Source organism: Pipistrellus hanaki (genome assembly GCF_964339955.1).
Source record: "Pipistrellus hanaki genome assembly, chromosome: 16".
Lineage (NCBI taxonomy): Eukaryota > Metazoa > Chordata > Mammalia > Chiroptera > Vespertilionidae > Pipistrellus > Pipistrellus hanaki.
The window spans coordinates 28,937,183-28,960,880 of record NC_140518.1 but is presented as its reverse complement, the minus strand read 5'-3'; the positions used below and the strand labels follow the sequence as shown (position 1 = coordinate 28,960,880).

General features: G+C 58.0%; 1 protein-coding gene across 1 annotated transcript in view; it reads left to right on the top strand.

Moving 5' to 3' along the window:
• Nucleotides 1-23,698, top strand: part of RAB11FIP4 (RAB11 family interacting protein 4) — a 93,382-nt gene that overhangs the window by 21,677 nt on the left and 48,007 nt on the right. Inside the window, exons 2-3 of the mRNA XM_084862748.1 lie at nucleotides 1,137-1,224; nucleotides 2,676-2,764. Of these exons, the coding sequence (XP_084718874.1) occupies nucleotides 1,137-1,224; nucleotides 2,676-2,764 (177 nt within the window). The remainder of the gene's footprint in view (nucleotides 1-1,136; nucleotides 1,225-2,675; nucleotides 2,765-23,698) is intronic.

Here is a 23,698-nt window from a genome sequence, read left to right as displayed (position 1 = left end):
GAGTTGGCTGTGGGGCTGGAATGCCGAGAGTGACAGAAAAAGTGGGAGGAGACAGGCCCGAGAGGCCAGGTTAGATAGGGCCTTGCCGGCCATGTAACCGAGTTGGATTTCACCCTAAGTGTAGGGGATGGTTACCGGATTTTAAGCAGAGGAATAGATGACATGATCCCATCGGGGTGGAGAATGAGTTGGAGGGGCTGGAAGTGGAGGAGGGTGGATGAACAAGGGGGTTTGCACAGTCAGGAAGAGTGATGCTGATGGCTGTGCCCAGTCTGATCCCAAGAGTGCGGTGGAAGGAAGGCAGCTTTAGGATCCGGTACTTGAGTGTGGATTGGATGTGGGAGAGAGGGAGCAGTCCCGATGATGCTGACATAATGACTGCTTCGTACAGACAAAGGGGAATTTGACCAAGGGTTTCCCAGAATTATACATTTTTTAAAAAGTTGTTAAAACTATGGGTTGAGCCCTGACCAGTTTGGCTCGGTGGATAGAGCATTGGCCTGTAAACTGAAGGGTCCCGGGTTCGATTCCGGTCAAGGGCATATGCCCAAGTTGTGGGCTCGATCCCCAGTCGGGGGCGTGCAGGAGGCAGCTGATCAGCGATTCTCTCTCATCATGGATGTTTCTATCTCTCTCCCTTCCTCTCTCTGAAATCAATAAAAAAATATATATTAAAAAAAAACACACACACACAAAAAAACTGTGGGTTGAAAAGATAAGTGGGAAATGGCAGTGTTTGGGTTTATTCTCTTTTCGAGAGTTTCCGCAGTGAGTTTAAGCTGGCTTTGTGTGAGAGAAACCACGAAGCTAAAAAATCCGCGTGTTTGCTTTCCACGTGCCCGTCTCCGTGGGCTTGGACGGGAGCTCAGGCTCAGGCAGACCGGGCTGAGCACTGCGCCTCGGGGTTGCTCTGCGGCCTGTCGACCTCAGAGACTGACGTGGCCCCACTGCGGCCTGGGGCGGCGCTGACCCCGGGTTGAGGGGGGAGAGGACCAGGAGGGCCACAGGCAGCCCCTTGGCTCAATTGATGACCCTTCCCTTCATCCCAGCCTCCTGGCCAGGCCCCCCCCCCCCCCCAACATGAGCCCTCTGGGAGGGTCTGGGGCCTCACCCCTGCCGCTTCTCTCTTCCCGCAGGTGGAAAAACTGGTGAAGTATTTGGATCCCAACGACCTGGGGAGAATCAATTTCAAGGACTTTTGCCGGGGAGTGTTCGCCATGAAAGGTGAGGTCTTCTGGGGGGAGGGCCTGCGGGCTCCCGCCATCCTGTCCGGTGGGCGAGGCTGGCATGACTCGGGTTTCCGCTCAGACCCTCCCTATGGGGGTCCCAGGAGCCCAGGATGGTTCCAGGAGTGGGTTCTCCCCCCTGGCGCCCCACGGAGTCCTGAACCCAGAGCTAGGCATGCTGGGGCCGGCCAGACAGCCGTTCTGCCCTTCCCTCTGTCTGCCTTCCCTGGGGAAGGACCCCCTCTTTTTCCCTTTTCCTTTCTCCTGAAGGAGGTCACCCCTTCTAGAGGACCAAACTCCAGAGGGGTCTCCCAGGACATGGGCCTTGCAGTTTCCACACCAGCGGTTCTGGGCAGAGCTGGGCAGAGCCGGGCGCCCTCCGCCCCTCCTAAGTTTCCTTGGTTTGTTTCCTGTCCCCTCTCTTCCCCTAAACTCCCCCAATTCTTCCTTTCCTCCAGGCCCCTCCCCTTTAATGGGGCAACACAAAATCCCTCTTTTTCCCCAGCGCAAAGGCCATGCATGGTGAGAGACCCCAAAATACGATGTCAGAATGTGGCCCCTCTGACAGCCCTCCCTGCCGCCTCGAGAAAGGAGCCTCAGCCTCCAGCGGGTGGACTGGCCAAGGCCGCCCCCTGGCGGTGGAGAGAACAGTTACTTCCAGGAGTCCCCGGGCCTTCCCGTTACCCACATTTCCCTGTGGGTGTGCATCCTCCTCTGTGGGGTGACCCCGAGTTCTGGGCGGGTGGGACAGAAGCTGGAATGACTGCCATAGAGGTGAGGGGCAAAGGGAGTGAGCTGAGAAGCCGAGGGCACTGCACGCAGCAGGTAAAGGACTCTGAGTGGAGTTGTTTGAACAGTTGTTTGAACCTGTCCTGTGCCCATGCTGGGCACTTTGCAAGGTTGACCTTCTCTGTCTGATATGATCTGGGGTCATTTGCTCAGGGACCTCGGAGGGAGGCCACTTGTGTCACTGAGTCAGCAGGAGGGCGAGTCTTCGTGAGGGGGTCCTCTCTGAGATGTCTGGAATTTGCAGGGCTGCAGAGGGCCTCAGCCTCAGGGTCACGTGTGCATTCGGAGTCCCTGCAAGGCAGGCGGGCAGTCCTGTCTTACACCCCTTCCTCCAGGAAGGCCCCCTTGGTTCCCATCGCCCCCAGCTTGCCTTCCCCGTTTGGGAGTCTCCTCTGCGTATTCCCTGTCAGTGCTGGTCCCAGGGAAAGCACCCCTGGAGGGCGAGGACCGCCCCAGCTCCCTCTGCAGGGCCCGGGGCTGCCTTCTCCACAGCCGGGTGTCCCAGCGCTGCCTCTGAATGAGCCACTGGTCTCCTGGAAACGCGGGCTCTCTGCCTTCCCGCAGCCCTTCCCCCGAAGGCCTGTCTGTCCATCAGAAGTAAAGCTGCCACGCCAGGCCGAGGCTCTGACCGCCACTGTCCGTCTGTCCGTCTGTCCACAGGCTGCGAGGAGCTGCTGAAGGACGTGCTGTCCATGGAGAGTGTGGGGACGCCGCCCTGCGCCCCGGAGATCCCAGACTGTGCGGAGCAGGTAAGCGCGGCGGCCTCGGCCCACCTCGCCGGGCTCGGCAGGAGCGGTGGCCCCTCTGCAGCCCGCCTGGCCCGCCCGCCCTTCGCGTCTTCCTGCCTCGGCTTCTCCACTTCAGTGTCTGGGGGCCCCGAGCCTCCTGCGAGGAGGACCCTTTGGCTTCCAAGTCAAGAAATAGTTTTTGGGCCGAAACCAGTTTGGCTCAGTGGATAGAGCATCGGCCTGCGGACTGAAAGGTCCCGGGTCCGATTCCGGTCAAGGGCATGTATCTTGGTTGCGGGCACATCCCTGGTAGGGGGCGTGCAGGAGGCAGCTGGTCAATGTTTCTCTCTCATCGACATTTCTAGCTCTCTATCCCTCTCCCTTCCTCTCTGTAAAAAAATCAATAAAATATATGTTTTTTTTAAAAAAAATAGTTTTTGGCAGCAGAGCCAAGAGGGCCCTGGGAAGCCACAGCCGAGAAGGCAGGGGCTGGGTCCTCACCGAACACCTTGGCCCTCCTCTGTCCCAGGGAGGAGCTGAGCCCAGGGGGACCGTGACAGACTCGGGGGGCAGCATGGCAGTCTTTGTCTTTTCCCCTGGGCCATAACCCCCTCCGCCAACAGGTCCCTGTAGGTTGTTTTATCCAAAAAAAAAAACAACCGCTACCAGTTCCCCAAGCAATTCCATTCGACTCTGACACTGTCTCCCCAGAGTTACCACAGACCCAGGGCCCAGGGCCCAGCCCCACAAGACAGCCCCACGTGGGGGCAGCCACCCTCGGGGCACCCAGGCCACCTGTCCCCCTGCTGCTGCCTGCAGATGCGGGTTCACAGGCCACTGAACAACGGGCAGCACGCAGGGAGACACTGCGTTCCTGTCGAATGAACGCAGAAGGAGTCAGGAGGCTTTGGCACGGGGATAAAGTTTTATTTTCCAAGGGTCTTTAACAACTAGACCAGTGGTCGGCAAACTCATTCGTCAACAGAGCCAAATATCAACAGCACAATGACAGAAATTTCTTTTGAGAGCCAATTTAAAAAAAAAAAATGTATTTTATTGATTTTTTACAGAGAGGAAGGGAGAGAGAGGGATAGAGAGTTAGAAACATCGAGGAGAGAGAAACATCGATTAGCTGCCTCTTGCACACCCCCCACTGGGGATGTGCCCGCAACCAAGGTACATGCCCTTGGCCGGAATCGAACCCGGGACCTCTCAGTCCTCAGGCAGACGCTCTATCCGCTGAGCCAAACTGGTCTTGGTGAGAGCCAGTTTTTTTTTTAAACCTAAACTTCTTCTAACGCCACTTCTTCAAAATAGACTCGCCCAGACCGTGGTATTTTGTGGAAGAGCCACACTGCAGGAGCCAAAGAGCCGCATGTGGCTCGCGAGCCGCCGTGTGCCGACCACGGGACTGGGCCATGCCCAGAAGTGTTGTGGAGAAGGAGGGAGAGCGGAGGGTTCGTACAGCAGAGATTGCCTTCTTGACGGGAACCGGTCCTGCAGTCCCAGCCTCTGCCTGGGCCCGAGCCGTGATCCTCCAGATAAGGCACGTCAGGCGGTCTGGATGCGGAATGTTCCCGAACGTTCCTTCCGCAGTCCTTTCGGGGGTGGGGTGGGGGGGTGATGGAGGCTAATCTGGAAGCTGGTGTAGGTCCAGGCACGGAGGCAGGACTGGAAAGTTCAGGAGTTCACGTTCCCAGGCCGGTTCGAACGAGAACAGAAGCGTTGCCTCGGGTCTCCGTCTATGTGACCTTCGTTCATTTGGCAGCTTGACTCTAGTGACTCCGTTTTATTTCTCCACTCTCTTCCTCATTGTTATTGTCAGTTAGTGGTGAAGGACAGAGCTCGGGAGCAGCCACATGGAAGTCTGTGTAGGGCCGGGAATGGAGGGGTGGGTGGTAGGGAGACCCCGTGCCTCCTCCAGTGCCCGCCTTCCCCATAAGCAGGCTCACCAGCCTGGAAGCTCTGCGAACCTTGAATCTCGTTGTACAGGAAGAGTTTTTATAACCAGGTCTCCAGCTGGAGGGCCGCCTGTCCTGAAGGCAGTCTTGTTTTTCCAGAATACAAAAATCTGAGGGTGACAGGAAAGCAAAGACCACGGCAGTCGAGTTTCAGCGCCCTCAGTGCTTCCCTCACGTCCTCTCTCAGGACTCCACATGCGAATAGGCTTTTGTTCCTTTGGGGATAAGCTCCTTCTGCATGAGCTCTTCTCTGCCCTCCGCGTGGGGCTGGCCCTCCAGGTAGCCAGAGCCCAGCGAGATGGCAATGACCGCCAGACGCGGGGGGCAGCCTTGTTCCTGAACACCCAGTGGGACAGCCTGGCTGACCTGGGCTCTGTTCCTCACCACGGGCTTGCATGTGTGTGTGGGGGGGGAGGCGGGGCCGGGGGGGGGGGAGGATTGGGAAACAGTTCAAAGGTCAGCCTGCTGGTCCGGGGGAGCCTGTGGTGATGGACCATGACGCCCTAGAGGCCCAGGCCCCGCGATGTGAATGATGTGAATGGATCCCCTTCTGCCTCCGGCTCCTGTGCCGTTGGTCTCTGGGCTCCCTGTGGTGAAAGGCCAGGAGGGGAGACCACAGCCGCTCCTCTGTGTGGGGAGCAGAGGGGGCCCGGCCTGGGACAGGCCCTCATCCTGTAGGCCGGGCCTCCGGGCCCTGCTGTGTCCCCGCTGTCCCCCAGGGGTCAGCTTAAGACCGATGACAGCCTGGATCACTACTTTGGCTTCCCAGGAGCCACTGGGGGCCGGACATGTGAGGGGCAGGGATGTGTGCGGGGATGACACATGATGGGACAGCAGCCCCTTCCCCCGCCCCTCCGTCCTCAGTCGGGGCAAGGGACCCCTGATGTCACCACTGGATGAGGTCTTAGTAAAATAGGGACATGCTTTCGCGTTGACTGGTGTAAACAGTGGCAAACGGGGCATCCTGGGGGCACCCTGCCCCACTCAGCCCTGTTTCCCGCCCGGTGAGCCCCCATGGGGGGGGCAGCCTCACAGCAGGGACTCTCAGTCTGCTGTCCAGCCTTGAAGGCCGATACGAGTCCATCCAAAGCAGGTGGCCCCTGTGACCTGCCAGTTCTGGAACTCCCCGGATGCCACCCTCCCTGCCTGTGGGGCCCTGGTACAAAAGCCTCTTTGAGGGGCAGGTTTTCCGATGCAGGGGGTTGGGGTGTGATCGGAGGGGATGCTGGTGTCTCTGGGGGCCGTGGAGGGGTGTCCTGAGCCTTAGGTCCCAGGAGACGCCCTGCGAGTCCCTCTGAGGCTGGCCTGCCAGCGGCTGCCCACGGGCCTCCTTTTCCGCAGCCCCAGCCCGCACGGAGCGAGGGCACGGACAGGCGTGGAGGGCCACCCCAGACCTCACGGGCACAGCGGCCGCAGTGAGGTGAAACCTGCCCCCACGCGTGCTGTAAGGTCCTGGGCCCTTGGTCCTTCTCCCGCGTGTGCGGATCAGCGGGGGACCCTGTAAAGCAAACGGGGCTGCCCGACTGGTGTGGCTCAGTGGTTGAGTGTCGACCTATGAACCAGGAGGTCAAGGTTCCATTTCTGGGTCAGGGCACATGCCTGGGTTGTGGGCACGATCCCCAGTGGAGGGCATGCAGGAGGCAGCCGATCAATGACTCTCTCTTGTCATAGATGTTTCTATCTCTCTCTCCTCTCCCTTCCTCTCTGAAATCAATAAAAATATATATTTTTAGAAAAACAAAAACAAAACAGCCCTAGCCAGTTTGGCTCAGTGGATAGAGCATCGGCCTGTAGACCAAAGGGTCCCGGGTTGGGTTCTGGTCAGGGGCACGCGCCTCGGTTGCAGGCTCCTCCCGGGCAGGCCCTGGTTCAGGGCGTGTGCAGGAGGCAAACGATCAATGTGTTTCTCTCACATCGATATTTCCCTCTGTCTTTTCCTCTCTCTCTAAAAATCAATGAAAAATATCCTCGGGTGAGGATTAACAACAACAACAACAACAAAACAAACGAATAGGCCACACCACCTAGGACTGAAAGGTCCCGGGTTCGAGTCCGGTCAAGGGCACGTACCTTGGTTGCGGGCACATCCCCAGTGGGGGGTGTGCAAGAGGCAGCTGGTCGATGTATCTCTCTCATCGACGTTTCTAACTCTATCCCAGGACCCACCTGGGGGCCTGCAGGACGTGCCCTGACCCTCGACCTGCTGAGCCAGCATCTGCATTTGGGTCAGCCCCCTCCGAGGGATTCAGCCACGCAGGAGCTGGTGGTCAGAGCAACCGGTCACCCCTTCCAGCTCCTCTCTAAGGCCCAGAGTGTGTGTGTATAGCCTCTGGGGGAGACCCCGCTGCTCCCAGAGAGGAGAGAACCTGCCCATCCCACCCGGGCAGAGGAGGCCTCCACACCTGAGATCCATCCATCTGCTGAGCCTCTGAGCCTCCGTGTAAAAATCAATAAAATATATATATATTTTTAAATCCACTTTCAGGAAAGTTGTGAGAGAAGTACAGTGAGTACCCACATCTCCGGCACCCTAGCTTCACCCATTGTTAGCATAGTGTTACTTCTTTCTTCCTCTGCAAATGTGTGTGTTTTTACTTTTTTTTGGCTCATTTGAGAGTTAGCTGCAAACATTCTGCTGACACTTTATTTATTTTTTTTTTTTAATTTTTATTGATTTCAGAGAGGAAGGGAGAAGGGGAGAGAGACAGAAACATCAATGGGGAGAGAGGATCATTGGTTGGTTGCCTCCTGCACGCCCCGTACTGGCAATCGAGCCCACAATCCAGGCGATGTGCCCTGACCGGGAATCGAACGGAGGCTCAGAGGCTCAGCAGATGGATGGATCTCAGGTGTGGAGGCCTCCTCTGCCCGGGCGGATGGGCAGGTTCTCTCCTCTCTGGGAGCAGCGGGGTCTCCCCCAGAGGCTACACACAGCACACTCTGGGCCTTAGAGAGGAGCTGGAAGGGGTGGCCGGTTGCTCTGACCACCAGCTCCTGCGTGGCTGAATCCCTCGGAGGGGACTGACCCAAATGCAGACGCTGACTCAGCAGGTCGAGGGTCAGGGCACGTCCTGCAGGCCCCCAGGTGGGTCCTGCTGGCTGGGGCCCACAGAGCAGGGCTCTCAGTGACTTGGGTCCTGCCCCAGCCCTCCCACAAATGCCACGGGAAGAGGGTCCCTCCCTCTGTGGCCTCCTTCCCCCTCCTCCCGCCCTCCCCTCGCCTGCAAGTGCTGTTTCTCGCCGTGACTGTCACCTCCCCATGTGCGAGGCCTGCTAGGTTCCTGTCTCCACATTTCGGCTGGGGTGACAGACAGCACAGATTCGCTGCCAGAAGCTGCGCTTAGCCGCTTGCTCAGCTTCTGCTGTTTCCCTCCTTGCTCCTCTCATTAAGGCCAACTCTTAGGGACTCTGTGTCTGCACCCTCAGGCCCAGCTCCCCACCCCTCACCCCCCAAAGCAGGACGGGGCAGCTGGAACTGGCGCTGCCATCCAAACCTGGAGGCTGAGGGCTTTCCAAGCTTTGGATTAGGGAGTAGGCATGTACCGGCACGCCTGACGGGCCCACCAGGCAAAGGGTTCATTTAAACATGGGGAGAGCATGAGCTTTGGGGTCCTGGGTTTGAATCCTGACCCTGGCACTGGTCGGTGTGGCCACCTTTTGCAAATTAACCTCTCTGAGCCTCACTTTCTCCTCCTGCTAAATGGAGTTGTAACTGGTGTCTTCTCTGGGTTACTGCAAAAGTAGAAGGCATGGAAAGCACTCCGGGCAGTGCCTGGAAAATGCTGGAATCTCTCAAGTCACAATGCATCCGTTGTGAGACATACCATGCAGATGGAGTGAATGCCTTTCGCCCCAGAATTGCCTTCCACACTTGCATCCTGCAACTCACCTGCTGCTCCTGCACAACCAGGAAATCCAGCCCCAGGCACATTCCAGCCCACCCCCACACACACCTGTCCCACTGCTTTCCGAGCGGGCAGGGCTGAGGGTGTGGCCTACCTGCTGTGCCTCAGGGAGAATGCTCCAGGGCTTTGTCAGAGCTGAGCAGCAGCTCCCACCCTGATGATGCTGCATTCCTGACAATACCAAAGTCCAGGTAACAGGAGATGCTGCTGAAAGTCTGATTCTGGAGGCAGCACTCCCAGTGGGGTCCCAGGCCAGTTGCCCATCCTCCCCAAGCCTCTGTGGTGGCCAGCCTGGGCAGGAGCCCTGCCTCCCTGTCTGCCCGGCTGTGTACTCGTTCTCTGTCTCCAGCGGGGCCTAGAGGGGGCTCTGTTAACCTCGGGGGCTGGGAGCTGAGCATCTTCCCATCTCTGAGGCTGACTTTATCTAGAACCCATTTCAGAGCAGCCACCTTCACCGCATCCGCCTGCTCTGCTTCCAGGGCGGGGGACTTGGAATATTCTTGCTTTCCCCACGGGGACTCTTTCTTTCTTTCTTTCTTTCTTTCTTTCTTTCTTTCTTTCTTTCTTTCTTTCTTTCTTTCTCCCTTCCTTCCTTCCTTCCTTCCTTCCTTCCTTCCTTCCTTCCTTCCTTCCTTCCTTCCTTCCTTTTTTAATTGGTTTCAGCGAGGAAGGGAGAGGGAGAGAGAGACTGAAACATCAATGATGAGAGGATCCTGGGGATGGAACATGTAACCCGGGCATGTGCCTCTGCCCGGAATCGAACCTGAGACCCTTCAGTCCGCAGGCCGACGCTCTAGCCACTGAGCCAAACCGGCTTGGGCTCCCATGGGGATTTTAATCCAGGCTAAGAGGCCCCTGAGACTTGTGGGGGGTCAGCACCCCTCGGAGGCGTGTGGGGGCCTCTGGGTGCTGCTGTGAGCGTCGCCTGAGGCCGGCGGCTGGCCGGGCCCTGGATGGACAGGCAGAAGCTCAGGTACACGGGAGAGGGGAGAAAGTCCCCCGGGGCCGTGCTAACAGCATTCCTGTAGATCCTCCATCCCTGACATCGAGTTCCCTGTCACAGACAGTTTCCTTTCACCTTCTTGCAAAACCCTCTCCCCGGAGCGACGTTTCGTTTTTACTTCCTTGTCTCAGTGGCAGCCCTGCACGGGTTGGGTTCCTTCAGACCGCTCTTGGAAATCGTATCCGATTTGCCGTCTTCGTGTGCACTTGGATCCAGCACATTCTTCTGGGGGTTCTTACACCCAAACCAGGTCCCTCCGGTGAGACCGTGTCCTTTTCTCCCCGGGGACTCCTGGCGTCTGGATTGCCCTGGTGATGAGGAGACTGGGTGCCAATGGCGAATCGGTCATTTTCCGTGTCGTTACCCGCCTCCTTTTCTCTGTGTGGGTGACCTCACTGGTTCCACTGTGGATGTCTTCTTGGCAAATCATTCCACAGACGTCTACAACCACAAAACGGGGCGTGGGTGGGCAGGGGGGCTATTTGAAAGGGTTAATCCGAGGAGGGGGTGCAGGAGGGAGGAGGCTGGGAGGGGAAGAGGGCAGGGGACATTCTCGGGGTTAGGCTAAAGGGGGCTTTGCAGGGGAGAACAGACCAGCTGGGAGGCACCGCGGGGGACGCGGGAGGCGGTGGCTGGTCTGTGGAGGGAGCACCAGGCAGGCCAGAGAAGCCCTCCAGCCTGTGCTCAGGGCTGCGGGGAAGAGCTGGAGGCTGGCTCAGGCCGGTTCACAGACCTGGGGGAAGAGGGACGTTTAATCCAAGTTTGGCGAACGAGCACTTAGTACCTTGGCAGGGCCAGCAGCTGGAGGAAAGAGTGGAATTTGGAGGGCGGGAAGTGTTTGTTCCTAGGCACCCTCCTCATCCATTGCCCCACCCGCCCTGTCAGAGTGAGGGCCCGGTGTGTGGACGGGAGGAATGAGGCCCTTCCTGGGCGGTCCAGGAACAAACCTATTCTCCCACCCGCTCCCTGAGGGGTCCCGGCTCCTGGCTGTGGCCCCACCCCTCGTTCAGGGGATGTTAGTTCTTCCCTAAAAAGGCCCCCAGCTCCCAGCCTGCCCTGCACCCCTCTCCTCTCCTCCAGAGGGCGCCCAACTCCGGGAAGCACTGCTGGCTCCTGCTCCCACCCCAGTGGGTTTTCCGGGCCTGGGGCAGGGCAGGGTGGAGGAGAGGGTGAGGGCAGACCCTGAGGGAGTGGGGCTGCAGCCCTGGGGGCGGGAGTGGGCTGGGCAGGACCCCTTTTGCTGTTGCTGGGGCCTGACTGACTGCACCCTTCCTGTTCCTGGCCCCTCTCTCTCACCTTGTCTCTCACTCATTTCTCTGCCTGGACCCTCTCTCTGCTGTCTTCCTCTCCCCCCCCCGCCCCCCCGTTTCTGACTCCATCTCTGTGCCTGCCTGTCCAATCTTTCATCCTCCCCATCCCCACTCCCCATCATTCTCTTGTCCCACTCCATCCCATCTCTCTGTGGCCTTCTGATACCCCCAGTCCCAGCACAAGGAGGCCTTCCCGTTGGACCTAGGTCTCAGCACGAACCAGACACGAGGGCTGGGGTCGGGGATGGGGGGAGAGGGAGGGACAGATGGAATGTCAGCCTCACACAGGTACCTGCCTTGTCAGATCTCTCCCATCGCTACCCCCCTCCCATCCTGTCTTCGTAGACTAACCCTGCCGGGCAGGCACTGATACACCCATTTCACTGATGAGGGAGCTGAGGCTCAGACAGCGCTTCAGTGGTTTGCTCGAGGTCTCAGGCCTTCTGTGTGCAGAGCCAGGACTGGACGCTGCCCCCGCCTGCCGCCAGGCAGCTCAGATGGCCGGCCCCTGTCCATGTTCCCTGCCGTGCCTCGCCCCGGGTTCCCAGGCCTCTCCTTAGCAGCCTGGGAGAAAGGACCCGCCTCACTTGCCCCGAGGGGTGTGCATGGCGTCAGAGACAGCTCACCGGAGCATCTGTGTTGCTGGAGGACAGCCTTCCCCCAAGGAACAAACCCAGGCGTTTCCGGAGCAGAGGGAGGCCTGGCTGGGGCTGGCAGCACAGGTCCCAGCCCATTCCCCCAGCCTCGGGAGCCCTGAGCGTGGCCGTGACCCGGACACAGAGGCTCCTGAAGCCACTGCACCCTCTTGGGGTCCCCGGGGCCTGCATGGTGCCAGGTGCAGGCGGAGTTCGGCAGGAGGACACAGGCGGACTGGAGCCGGTAGCGCTCACCGAGCTCTTTCCAGCCTCTCGGGGCCCTTCTCGAAGGGAGGTAACCATGGGCAGCAGGGCCAGCCCTGCCTTCCCAGGCACAGGCTCCGCTGGGCTGGGACGGAGCGTTTGTGGAATGCCTGGCGCGGGGTCCGGGGAACACTGGTCTGTGGGCGTGGAGGGGAGTAAGCTCAGCGGAAACGCGTTTGTCCTGGACCACGGGACCCTCTCCTGGGAGGGGGCGGCGTGGCTCCACAGAAGGCGCGGGCTCCGGGGTCAGACGGGCCTGGGTCCGAATCCCGGCTCCTTGCGTCCCAGTGACACTCTGGGCAGGTGGGGCCACACCTCCGAGCCTCAGTTTCCTGCCCGGTGCCCTCTCAGGCTCACTGTGAGGACTGGGGAGGGGACAGCCTGGGCCAGGGGTCCTCAAACTTTTTAAAGTGGGGGCCAGATCACGGTCCCTCAGAGAGCTGGAGGGCCGGACTATATGAACTACTAATCCCTACTGTAACACCTTGGCTGCGCTCACTGCCCAAAAAACCTGGCGGGCCGGATCAGACTCCCCTGGGGGCTGCATGTGGCCCGCGGGCCGTAGTTTGAAGACCCCTGGCCTGGGCCGTGGGCAGGTGTGACGGACACCGACAGGGACAGGGCTCTGGATGTGGGCGCCGGTCGGAATTACTCCTCTGCTTCTGTCTTCTGGCAAAGAGCCTCTAATTTCTTTTTGTTCATCCTCACCCGAGGATATTTTCCCACTGATTTTCAGAGAGAGTGAACGGGAGGGGGAGAGACAGAGAGAAACATCGGAGTGAGAAAGACACATCGATTGGTTGCCTCCCGCATGCGCCCCAACCAGCGCCCGGGATCGAGCCTGCAACTGGCGTACCTGCCCTTAACCGGAATCGAACCCGAGACCCTTCAGTCAGCAGGCCGATGCTCTAACCGCTGAGCCAAACCAGCCAGGGGAGAACGGTTCATTTCTTGCACCCCTTCATTTTCTCTCGCCTTCCATCACTGCCGGTAGCAGGTGGCTTTCTCTCTGGGACTACTTTTTCACAGAAAGAAATGTGGAGTTTTTAAAAATCACTTCCTAGGAGCTATTACGTACGACCAGTAAAGAACAACACAGTAAGCCTGGCTCGGTCACGTGCTAAGCCTCCAACACCCACAGCTCCCACCCATTTGTACCTGCAGCCGCCATAGCCCCTTCCCTCATGGACCCCTACCCACACAAGACCGACCCCTCTGCCCATGGACCCCCTACCCATGGACCCTCCCTTGAGCCCCTACCCACTGCTTCCATCCCCCACAGTCCCCCCCCCTGCCCCAACCTCACAGCCCCTCAGCCCACCGGTCTGACAGATACCTTCAGGCCATTGTCACAGAGGACCAGGTGCACGGCTGAGGCACGAGCCCCCTCCCCATACAGAGGCCTGAGCCTGGGCCTGGCCTTCGACTCTCCATCCTGTCCACACCTCCATCCTCTCACCGCCCCTCAGCCGGTCCCCATCCATCCCCGAAGCACACGGCTAAGGGCCACCACGAGGTCACCCAGCCCTGCTTCCAGCCAGTGGCCAGACAGAAGGAGGGGGTGCAGGAGTCCTCAGAGTTCCCTGTGCTGCTGTCCCTCCGGACGGTCAGAGAGGGCGGGGAACCTCAGCCAGGGAGCCCTTCTTCCCCTCCAGAGCAGCTGCGGGAACCGCCGTTACCAACATCCCCGTCCTCCCTGCTCAGAGCGGGGCCGGGAGGGCACCTGGGAGCTGGTTAGAGCTGCAGCCTTGCGGGCGGACCAGACCCACTGAGCCTGAACCTGCACTAACAGGCCCCCAGGCGACTCGTTCACAGGCTCATTAAAGCCTGAGCCACACCCTGGGGTGGGGGTGGGGGGGTCCCCTGGGCACCACCTGGTGGCTGCTGGGATCACTCTGTGAACTTTAAAAGCATGGATGCCCGGGTCCCAAGCCCAGACCCAGATTTAATTGGTCAGGAGTCTGGCCTGGACATGGAGCATTTTAGAAGCTCCTCGGGTGATTTTACTTTATTTTTTTTAAATATATTTTATGCCGAAACCGGTTTGGCTCAGTGGATAGAGTGTCGGCCTGCGGACTGAGGGATCCCAGGTTCGATCCGGGTCAAGGGCATGTATCGTGGTTGCGGGCACATTCCCAGTGGGGGGTGTGCAAGAGGCAGGTGATCGATGATTCTCTCTCATCTATGTTTCTAGCTCTCTGTCCCTCTCCTTTCCTCTCTGTAAAAAAATCAATAAAAAAATATTTTTTTAATTATATTTTTTTATTTTTTACAGAGAGGAAGAGAGAGGGATAGAGAGCTAGAAACATCGATGAGAGAGAAACATCGACCAGTTGTCTCCTGCACACCCCCCACTGGGAATGTGCCCGCAACCACAATACATGCCCTTGACCGGAATCAAATCTGGGACTTTTCAGTCTGAGCCAAACCGGTTTTGGCTCCTCGGGTGATTTTAGCTGCAGAGAGATTGGGGGCCACTGGTCTGTCTCCTTGCTACACCGATACGGTGGCTGCTGGCCAGGGCATGGAGGGGCGGCCACGGATCTGGATCTGCCACTTGGGAACATGCAGGGAAGCATTTCGAGTCTTGGAACTGCCCCAGCGAGGCACAGGGACCGCAGGCACGGTCCCAGGTCCCACTGGCTCGTCGCACAGCTTGGCCCCGACGGAAATTCCCGGCTCTTGGAGCTGCTCCCTCCACACCTTCTACTTGAAAAGTCACTTTCCGGGCCCCACCCAGGCCCTGGTCCTCAGGCCAAGGCCTCGGCCGGGTTGTGATCCATCGGTTTGCTCCTCTGCTCGGGCTTCGCTGGCCCTGGCTCAGGGCGACAGCACATGGTCCCTGAAGCCAGAAACGATAAATCCCCGAAGCCACGCCGGGAGCGCTAACCACTGAGCTCACCCCATCCTGTGCTGAACACCAGTGGGGAGGCAGCTGTGTGTAGCAGGGAGCCAGGCGCCCCAGCCCTGCTGTTTGTCAGCTGTGCCGCCTCGCCTGACCTGCAGCCTCCCTGGGCCTCAGTGCCCTTATCTGTAAACTGGGCACAACAGCACTGCCCCACTAGGCTGGTGTGCGGATGAGTGAGATAAAGAAGGTGAGGGAGCCGAAACTGGTTTGGCTCAGAGGATAGAGCATCAGCCTACAGACTGAAGGGTCCCGGGTTCGATTCCGGTCAAGGGCATGTGCCTTGGTTGCGGGCACATCCCCATGGCGGGTGTGCAGGAGGCTGCTGATCCATGTTGCTCTCTCGTCAGTGTTTCTAACTCTCTATATCTCTCCCTTCCTCTCTAAAAAAAAAATCAATAAAATATATATATATTTTTAAAAAAGTGAGGGAGCCCCGAGCAGGGTCTGGCACGTGGTGGGCACTAGATCAGCGTTCGCGGGGGTTGCCGAGGGCTCTCAGCGTCACCCACTCGCCCATGCACTCACTCACACACGCTGGGGTTAGGATCCATCCCCGGCTCTGCTTTCGGGGGAGGCAGAGTCTCTGGAAACCGGGCGGCCATACAGTGTCCCTGCAGCTCAACTTCCCTTTGCCGCCAGAGCCCCTGAGAGGGACAGAGGCTGCTGGGAACGCCGCCACGCTCGTTTCCGAAGCTCCGTTTTCATTATGCCCAGGTCCCCTTAGGCTCAGAGCTCGTTTCCACTTTCCGGAAGAAATCACCCTGAAAATCTCTGCATTTTGGTCTGAGAATATCTTCCGTCAGCAGCTCTCCTGGTCCTACGTCAACAAGATCACTTCCTTGTTGGGGGAACAGCGTTTAAGCCTTCAGGGTGTCTTGAAGCCAATAGTTTTCTAGAATTCAGAAAGCTGTTTCTTTGAGATAACCCTCTTCCCTCTGCCTCCTCATCACTTCTCCCCCATACACACCCCTAGTCCTTCTCTTTCTCACTTAATTCTCTCTGAGCGGTCCTGATGGGATTGGGAAATTTGGCCCAGCATCTAGCGGTCACTCACCATCAAACTTGGCTCTGAGACCCAGTCGGTGAGGCCCAGTCTGTGGAGCATCGACCTATGAACCAGGAGGTCACGGTATGATTACTGGTCAGGGCACATGCCCGGCTTGTGGGTTTGATTCCCAGTATGGGGCGTGCAGGAGGCAGCCAATCAACGATTCACTCTCATCATTGATGTTTCTCTCCCTCCCTCTCCCTCTCCCTCTCCCTCTCTGAAATCAATAATAATAAATATATATATTTTATTATTTTTTTTTAATGGCTCTGGGTCTGAGGAACTGGGTGAGCCGTTGGAGCCTGCGGAGGGCACTGCACCCCTCCTCCCGCCCCCACCGCCCCCTCCCAGTGGCCTGGGGAAAGGCAGCCCCACGACCAGGCTTTTTCTCTCCTTTCATCCTGGCTGCGATAGAATCTGCCCTGAGCGGTCAGTGCCCGGCCGGCCCTCGGGGCCCATTCTAATGAAGGTAACTGAATGCCAGGCGGCTGAAACGGGCCTTTGCAAAACAGCAAGGGAGGGCTGTCCTTGAGGACAGCGCCTGCCAGCTCTTGTTTGCCCCGGGCTGGTACGGGGAAGGCAGAGGGGCCCGGGAAGAAGAAGAAGGGGGCGGAGAGCAGGTTTATTTGGGGTGAGCTGGGCTGGCTGTCAGGAGTTGGAAAGGCAGACAGTAGATTTGGGTCACCAGGGTGGGGGCGGTGCAAGAGAGTCAGATTAACCGGGACTCAGATGCCGAAGAGCTGGGGCTCAGGGCTCTGGACGTGGGACCCTTCTTTTCAGAGCTTCTCTTCCCGCGCCCACTCCTCCCTCCCTCCCTCCCTCCCTCCCTCCTTCCCTCAGCTAAGAACCCACAACCACAAAGCTGCCCTTGGGTGGACATGTGTCACCGCTGTCCAAGCATCCTGTCCCTAGGCTGGAGAGGTCTGTGGCAGAATAGAAAGGGCTTTGGCAGGTTACTTCGGCTTTTTGAGCCTCAGCTTTCTCATCTGTGAAATGGGGAGAGTGGGTGCATACCCCGGTGAGACCAGATGTTGTGGGACCCCAAGCTCGTACACGCATGGATTTCTCTTTAAGGTAAAGGATCTCAGTGTTTCCTACTCTCACAGATTTTACAAAGCTCCCGACCACGTGAGCACACTGGTCACATGGCCCCTCCCAAGCACACGAGGGTCCTAGAAGTTTAAGCTTCATTCGCTTTCTGGGAAATCCAGATGTGTACACGTCTTCCTGGTGGGCCTGGGAAGGACTAAATGAGCCACTATTGGTAGAACTCCTAGAGCAGAGTTAACTTTGGGTTGCTTCTCAGGGTTGTCATGAGTATGAGATGCTGCAATGTTGTGCATGAAGCACCGAGCAGGGTGCTGGTGGGGTCTGTGTCCTTTAAAAAAAAAAAAAAAAAAAAATATATATATATATATATATATATATATATATATATATATATATGTGTATATATATATATATATAATTGATTTTTTTTACAGAGAAGAAGGGAGAGAGATAATTAGAAACATCGATCAGCTGCCTCCTACACACCCCCTACTGGGGATGTGCCCGCAACCAAGGTATATGCCCTTGACCGGAATTGAACCTGAGACCCTTGAGTCCACAGGCCAACGCTCTATCCACTGAGCCACACCGGTTTTGGCAGAGGCCGTGCCCATGATACGCTCATTCGTGAGCTCGCCTCGCAGTTCGTGCTCACCAGGGGCCGGGTGTTGTGCTGGGGCCCAGGAGTCCCTCCTGGAGCTTTCGGTCTGGCTGGGTCTCCAGGCCGTCAGCTCATCATCCACTAGGCAGTGCCCAGGGCAGTGGTGATGGTACGAGAAAGCTGCAGGACACCTGGGGGAAGAATTTTGACTTGGGACATACGGAAAGGCAACTGTTACCTCATTGATCCTCCTGCGACTCTGGGATGAGGAGCACAGAGATGCGGGCGGGGGGAGTGGATTTGCTGTTCAGACTTGCGTACAAAATGGTGGAGCTGGGATGTAACCTCCACCGACTCTGACTGCCGAAAGCCCTTTCCACGGCCCCCCCGGGCTGACACAGGCAGAGGCGCCCTTGCAGGCTCAGGTGACTTCCTGACCTTAGTGGTCACACTACGACTGCTCATACCAAAGTGGCTGTGACCTCCCGGGTCATCGGCGTCCCAGAGCAGTTTCCCCTCCTGCATCCTCAGCATGTGCGTTGTGGATGCAGAGCACAGAGCCACGCCCAGGGCCACAGGCACCAGCCTCCTCCTGCTGCTCTGCCCACCTGGCTCACGTGTTCCTGGAAGGGCCATTGGCGCTGTGAGGCCTGGGGTTCCCGCAGGGAGAGGCACAGGATGCACTCAAATTATTAAGACAAAGGTCAGAGTTCAAGAAACAAATAGGGAAGCAGAAGGAGCCCAACTATTGGACCCAGAAAACCACGGTGGGGGGACAGGCTTGTCCCTGAGCTTCTAGACAGGCCTGGCAGATGGGGAACGGGTGACCCTGAGCTTTCATGACCCAACAGAGGGAGCAGGTCCATAGCAGGTGGGGTGGGGGCTAACTCTCCTTCAGCTCCTGCTCTGTGCCACCCCCTCTGCCAGGTGCTTGAACCTGTTTGGGAGGTGGTCCTTAGAACGGTCTTGCGTGGTAGACACTCTGATCTTCCTTTCAAGGACGTGAACACTGAGGTTCAGAGGGGTACATGAGCATATAGGATTCTTACCCTTGAACCTGACGGGAGTTTATGGGGAAGGTCATTATAGAGGAGACAGTCAGCCACATAGCGGATGAGTTTTCCATACACGTTTTATTTTTAAGTCGATTTTCATATTTCATAAGACACTTTTTGTGTATTTCTTTGAGTCCTTGGTAGAAGCTGCAACAGATGGTTGAAAATCATTTGTGTGGGGGAAAAAAGTGTGTGTGTGTGTGTGTGATGGAAGCTTTGTAAAAGGATCCCAGGTTGTAACATTCGCACAATACGTCGTTGCCAGGGTGGTGATAACAGCATGTGCCTATCAAGGTCATGGGAAGCGAGCCCCTTAGAGGCCTTCCCCATTCAACACCCCACCCCATGAGAGAGGCTCCCGAGAGAGATACTGTTATTATCCCCATTTTACAGGTAACGGAACTGAGGCTCAGCCGTTGGACAGGTGGCCCAAGGGCAGCCAGCTCAGCGGTGAAGCCCGGCCTCCAAGTCAGGCCTTGCAGAGGCCAGAGCGGTAGCCCAGGGCTGCCCTGAGCTGGTCCTGCCAGGAGCCGGGGAGGCGGGAGGTGCTGGGTGACAGGCTGGTGTTGACAGAAGCAGATACCCGAGCTCTCAGTGCAGGCGTGACGATGAGAGCCACCCTCTGTCCCTGGCCAGCTGGCAGGCCCCCTGCCTGGTGCCTGCGGTGGCAGTGAGCCCAGCAGGCTGGGCTTTTGTATCTGAAAGCAGGTGGCTGGTCTGGCGGGGAGGTGCCTTGGCGGAAGCCCTCAAAAGCTGAGTCATGAAGCAGGAAAGGGAATTCACCTGAGGCCAGCTCCCTAGCCCTGGCTGAGCACGCCACCCTGGGGCCGGGACACCCTGCGGCCAGGACACCCCGGGGCCAGGACACCCTGCGGCCAGGACACCCTGCGGCCAGGACACCCGGGGCCAGGACACCCCGGGGCCAGCACCCGGAGGGTGGAGGTATGTCCCTGTCCACCTAGGGGAGCTCAGCCTATGGCTGGGGGGGAGGGGCTCAGTGGGTTGGGGCCTCATTTTTGGTTTAGGGTTCAGCCCCCAGTTGGGGCACATAGGGAGGCAGCCGATCTATGTTCTATACATCAATGTCCTCTCTCTCTCTCTCTCTCTCTCTCTCTCTCTCTCTCTCTCTCTCTCTCCCTCTCTCCCTCCCTCCCTCGCTCCCCTCTTGCTCTTGCTCTCACTCTCTCCTTCCTCCCTCCTTTTTCTCTCTCTAAAATCATATCCTTGGGTGAGGATTAAAAACACACTGTACAGAGCCGCGTCTGGCTCCGAGGAGCCGGGTGAGGGAGCGTCGGATTGTGCCCTGGGGGTTGGGGCCGGCACAGGGAGTGGCTCTAAGCTGGCCCTGCGGGCTGAGTCATGGTGAGCCTCTCAGTACCCATCTCTCCCTCCATAGTCCTCACCCGGGAGGAACCCCAGTGCACGGGGGAGGCTCGGCCGTGAGCACCCCAGGTCCAGCTGCCCCCCGAAGACCGGGGCCTTTCCCTCAAGGAACTGTTCTGAGGGGAGAAGGCAGCCATCCACAGGAAAGTCAGTCCTGTAAACAGGGACAGAGAGAGGGCTTTGAGGCGAATGAAGCAGAGCGAGGGGGTGATGGTGGGGCCGGGGAGGGACGGGGGCATGTGGGGGTGGGGGTGGGGCAAAAGCAGGAAGGGTAAGGCTCTGAGGCGGGAAGGGTGTGGTTGTTTTGAGAGATGCAGGAAGGCCACGTGGCCGGTGAGTGATGGGGAGTGGGGACTGGCAGGAGGATCCGGGCACAGGAGCCTGAGAGCACGGGGTAGGGGGGAGCCGGGGAGAAGTTTGGGGCGTATCCTGGGGGTTTTCGGTTTGTTTGGAAGAGACCTTAGGTATGTGGGTGTGAATGAGGGCGAGCAGTTAGGCAGCTGTGCCTTCGCGTCGGGAAGGAAGATAGTCAAGGACCGAGGACGGGTCAGGCGGTGGGGACAGGAAGTGGGCTCGCTGGAGCTGACAGGACTCGCCCATGCTCTCACCTGGGGGGCCGGGGGCCGGGGGGCCGGGGAATGTTGGTGCCCTTGGCTGGGTGGGGGGGAGCGGGGGAGACCAGGCAGGCAGCCGGTTTGAAGGGAAAGGTTCTGCAATGGATTTGCTGCTGAGAGGCCTCCCGGAGGAGGAGGAGGGGAAGACCCACAGGTGGTGTGCCACGCACAGCTCGGCTGCAGGTCAGAGACCTCGTGCTGCGTCTGCAGAAAGGGCCGCACCCTCCCCCTCAGGGGACGGGGCTGCCTGGCCCTTTCCCGGGGCCGTCTTATCCCACGACTGGCCCATGTGGGGGTACAGGTTTTGCCCCTTTGCCTCTTTTGAGGGCAACTCTGAAGGGCCATTCTGGCTTCAGAGGCCTGTGGGATCAGCTGGGGCCTGGTGACACACACCTCAGTACATCCCTCTCCCAGCCCCATCCTGTCTCCCTCTTGGGGTGCTCCCTAAGGCACTCCCCAATAATCTCCCTCCACAGGCGATTGGATGCAGTAGCCCGGAGGGCAGGGGAGAGGTCCAGGCTGGGAGGCATCGGCAAGGGATGGGACCCCACCCCTACCCACCCATGGGAGAAAGGGGAGGAGAGCGGCCTGACACTTACGGTCTGGCGACATTTAGAGCCGAGGAAGGGCCTGAGAGCCAGCAGCAGCCACCGAGAAGTCACTCTTGGGGGGTGGGAAGAGGAGAGGCGTCCTAGGAGCCAGGCTAAGCAAGTTCAAGTAGGATGCCGACCCATGATGCTCTAACTTGCTCCTTTCCACCTCATGGGATTCCAGGAGGGATTTTTCAAAGCCAGGGCGCAGTCTGGTAAGGAGGTGAACTAAGGGAGAGGAGAAATTGAGGATGCCGGAGTAGCACGGTGGGTGGGGGCCGGTGCAGGAGCTAAGGACCTGAGGGGGTGGGAGGGGAGGGTGCACCTGTGAACCGTGCATGGAGGCGGAAGGAAGCAGTGCGGGCCCCTGCACAGCGGGGCCTGCAGGCCCCGTGGAGGGGACGGGTCTCTCTGGTCCCTTCTATTCCACAGTCCTCAGTGGAGGTGAGCTGTGGGAAAGCAGAGCCGGAGAGGAAAGGGGGAGGACAGAGAACCATCTTAGCCTGAGGGCTCCCGGCTGGCAAAAGGAAGAGGTGTGATTAAAGCCCAGCCCCAGCCCTGACCAGTTCGGCTTAGTAGCAGGGGTCTTCAAACTACGGCCCGCGGGCCACATGCAGCCCCCAGGGGAGTCTGATCCTGCCCGCCGGGTTTTTTGGGCAGTGAGCGCAGCCGAGGTGTTACAGTAGGGATTAGTAGTTCATACAGTCCGGCCCTCCAGCTCTCTGAGGGACCGTGATCTGGCCCCCACTTTAAAAAGTTTGAGGACCCCTGGAGTGGATAGAGCATCGGCCTGTAGACTCAAGGGTCCTGAGTTTGATTCCAATCAAGGGCATGTACCTTGGTTGTGGGCACATCCCCAGTAGGGGATGTGCAAGAGGCATCTGATTGATGTTTCTCTCTCATCGATGTTTCTAACTCTCCCTCTCCCTTCCTCTCTGTAGACAAATCAATAAAATATATTAAAAATAAAATAAAATAAATAAAACCCAGCCCAGGACTTGAAACCCTTGGCTCTGAGCTTCACTAGGCAGAAAAGTGCAAGGAAAGACACTTCAGCAAGTAATAGAAGTGACAATATTGCTATGCTATGTACTCTTTATGAGTCATTTCACTCACACCCCACCCCCCCCAATAACCCTACAACACACAGTTGGTCCTCGTTTTTGGCAGAATCTGTACTTGCACTTTGCCTGCTTGCTGAAACCTGTCACCCATTCCCCTCATCCATACCGGCCACGTTTTCACCATCATTCGTGTCAATACCAGGGTATCGACCACGTGGGTCGCCCGCCGAGGTTGAACAAGATGTTGCTCCTCTCTCTGCTCAGACTGTAAACGTGTCTTGGCTGCAGTCTTTTCAGTGGTTTGCACTCGGGGGCTTTCTGTTGGTGATCTTGCTGTTTTCAGGACCCCCACGCGTGGCACTAACGTGCTGCCGCGTGTTCCTCGCACCATGCCTTATGGAGAACACCTGTCAGACCGACTCTGTGCAAGCCCCAGGGGCAGGGCTGCAGGCGGAGTTCAATGTTAACGCATCAACACCGTCTGTTAAACGAGGGGTCTTGAAACAAACACACTCAAAGCAAGGCTGCGTATCGATCGGTGGATGAAAACGTTGCAGCAATCAGAGGCTGGTAGGAGCTATTGTAGTCACTGACTCCGTGTTCACAGAGCTACTGTAAAGTACAAGAGTTGCCCGCCGTGGCTCAGTGGTTGATTGTCGACCTATGAACCAGGAGATCACAGTTCGATTCCCGGTCAGGGCATTTGGCCTGGGTTGTGGGCTTAATCCCCAGTGTGGGGCGTGCAGAAGGCAGCCGATCAATGACTCGCTGTCTTCATTGATGTGTCTATCTCTCTGTCCTTCTCCCTTTCTCTCTGAAATCAAGAAAAATGTATTTTTTTAAAAATAGAGTTGAGCCCTAACCGGTGTGGTGCAGTGGATAGAGCATCAGCCTGCGGACTGAAAGGTCCTAGGTTCGATTTCGGCCAAGGGCATGTATCTTGGTTGCGGGCACATCCCCAGGGGGGAGTGTGCAAGAGGCAGCTGATCAATGATTCTCTCTCATCGATGTTTCTAACTCTCTATCCCTCTTTCTTCCTCTCTGTAAAAAATCAATAAAATATATTTATAAAAAATAAAATAAAAAATAGAGTTGACTATGTGCAAGCAATGGGAGGTAAGGGCAGAGCTCGGCTTGAACCAGGGCTGGCAGCTCCCAGGAGCACGTCACTCCCATGAATGTCGCCTTGTGGTCTCGTGGGCTGGCCGGGCCTGGCCTGGAAGAAAGGTTTCTTTTCAGGCCGTCCTGAGAGTGGCTGGCTCCCCTGCCCGGCCTCCGCGGGCCTGGGGCCTCTCCGGGGTCTACCTGAACACAGCGCTCCTTCAGCCCTCGGGCTGCGGCCAGAGCCCAGCGCGTGTGGTTTCCCCTGAGCGGGAGGAACACTGGCTCAGTGTTCTGGGGCCAGGCGCCTTCGGTTTCTCCGGCCCGACCTGGCCCGGCCCTGGAAGGGGAGCCACAAAGGAGGTGTGTGTGCGGAGACGGGAGGCCGCTCCCGGCTCCAGATGAGCCCATCCCGTCTGCCGCTGTGACCGCCTGTTTTTTCCTGGGCAGCCTGGCCCGTCCC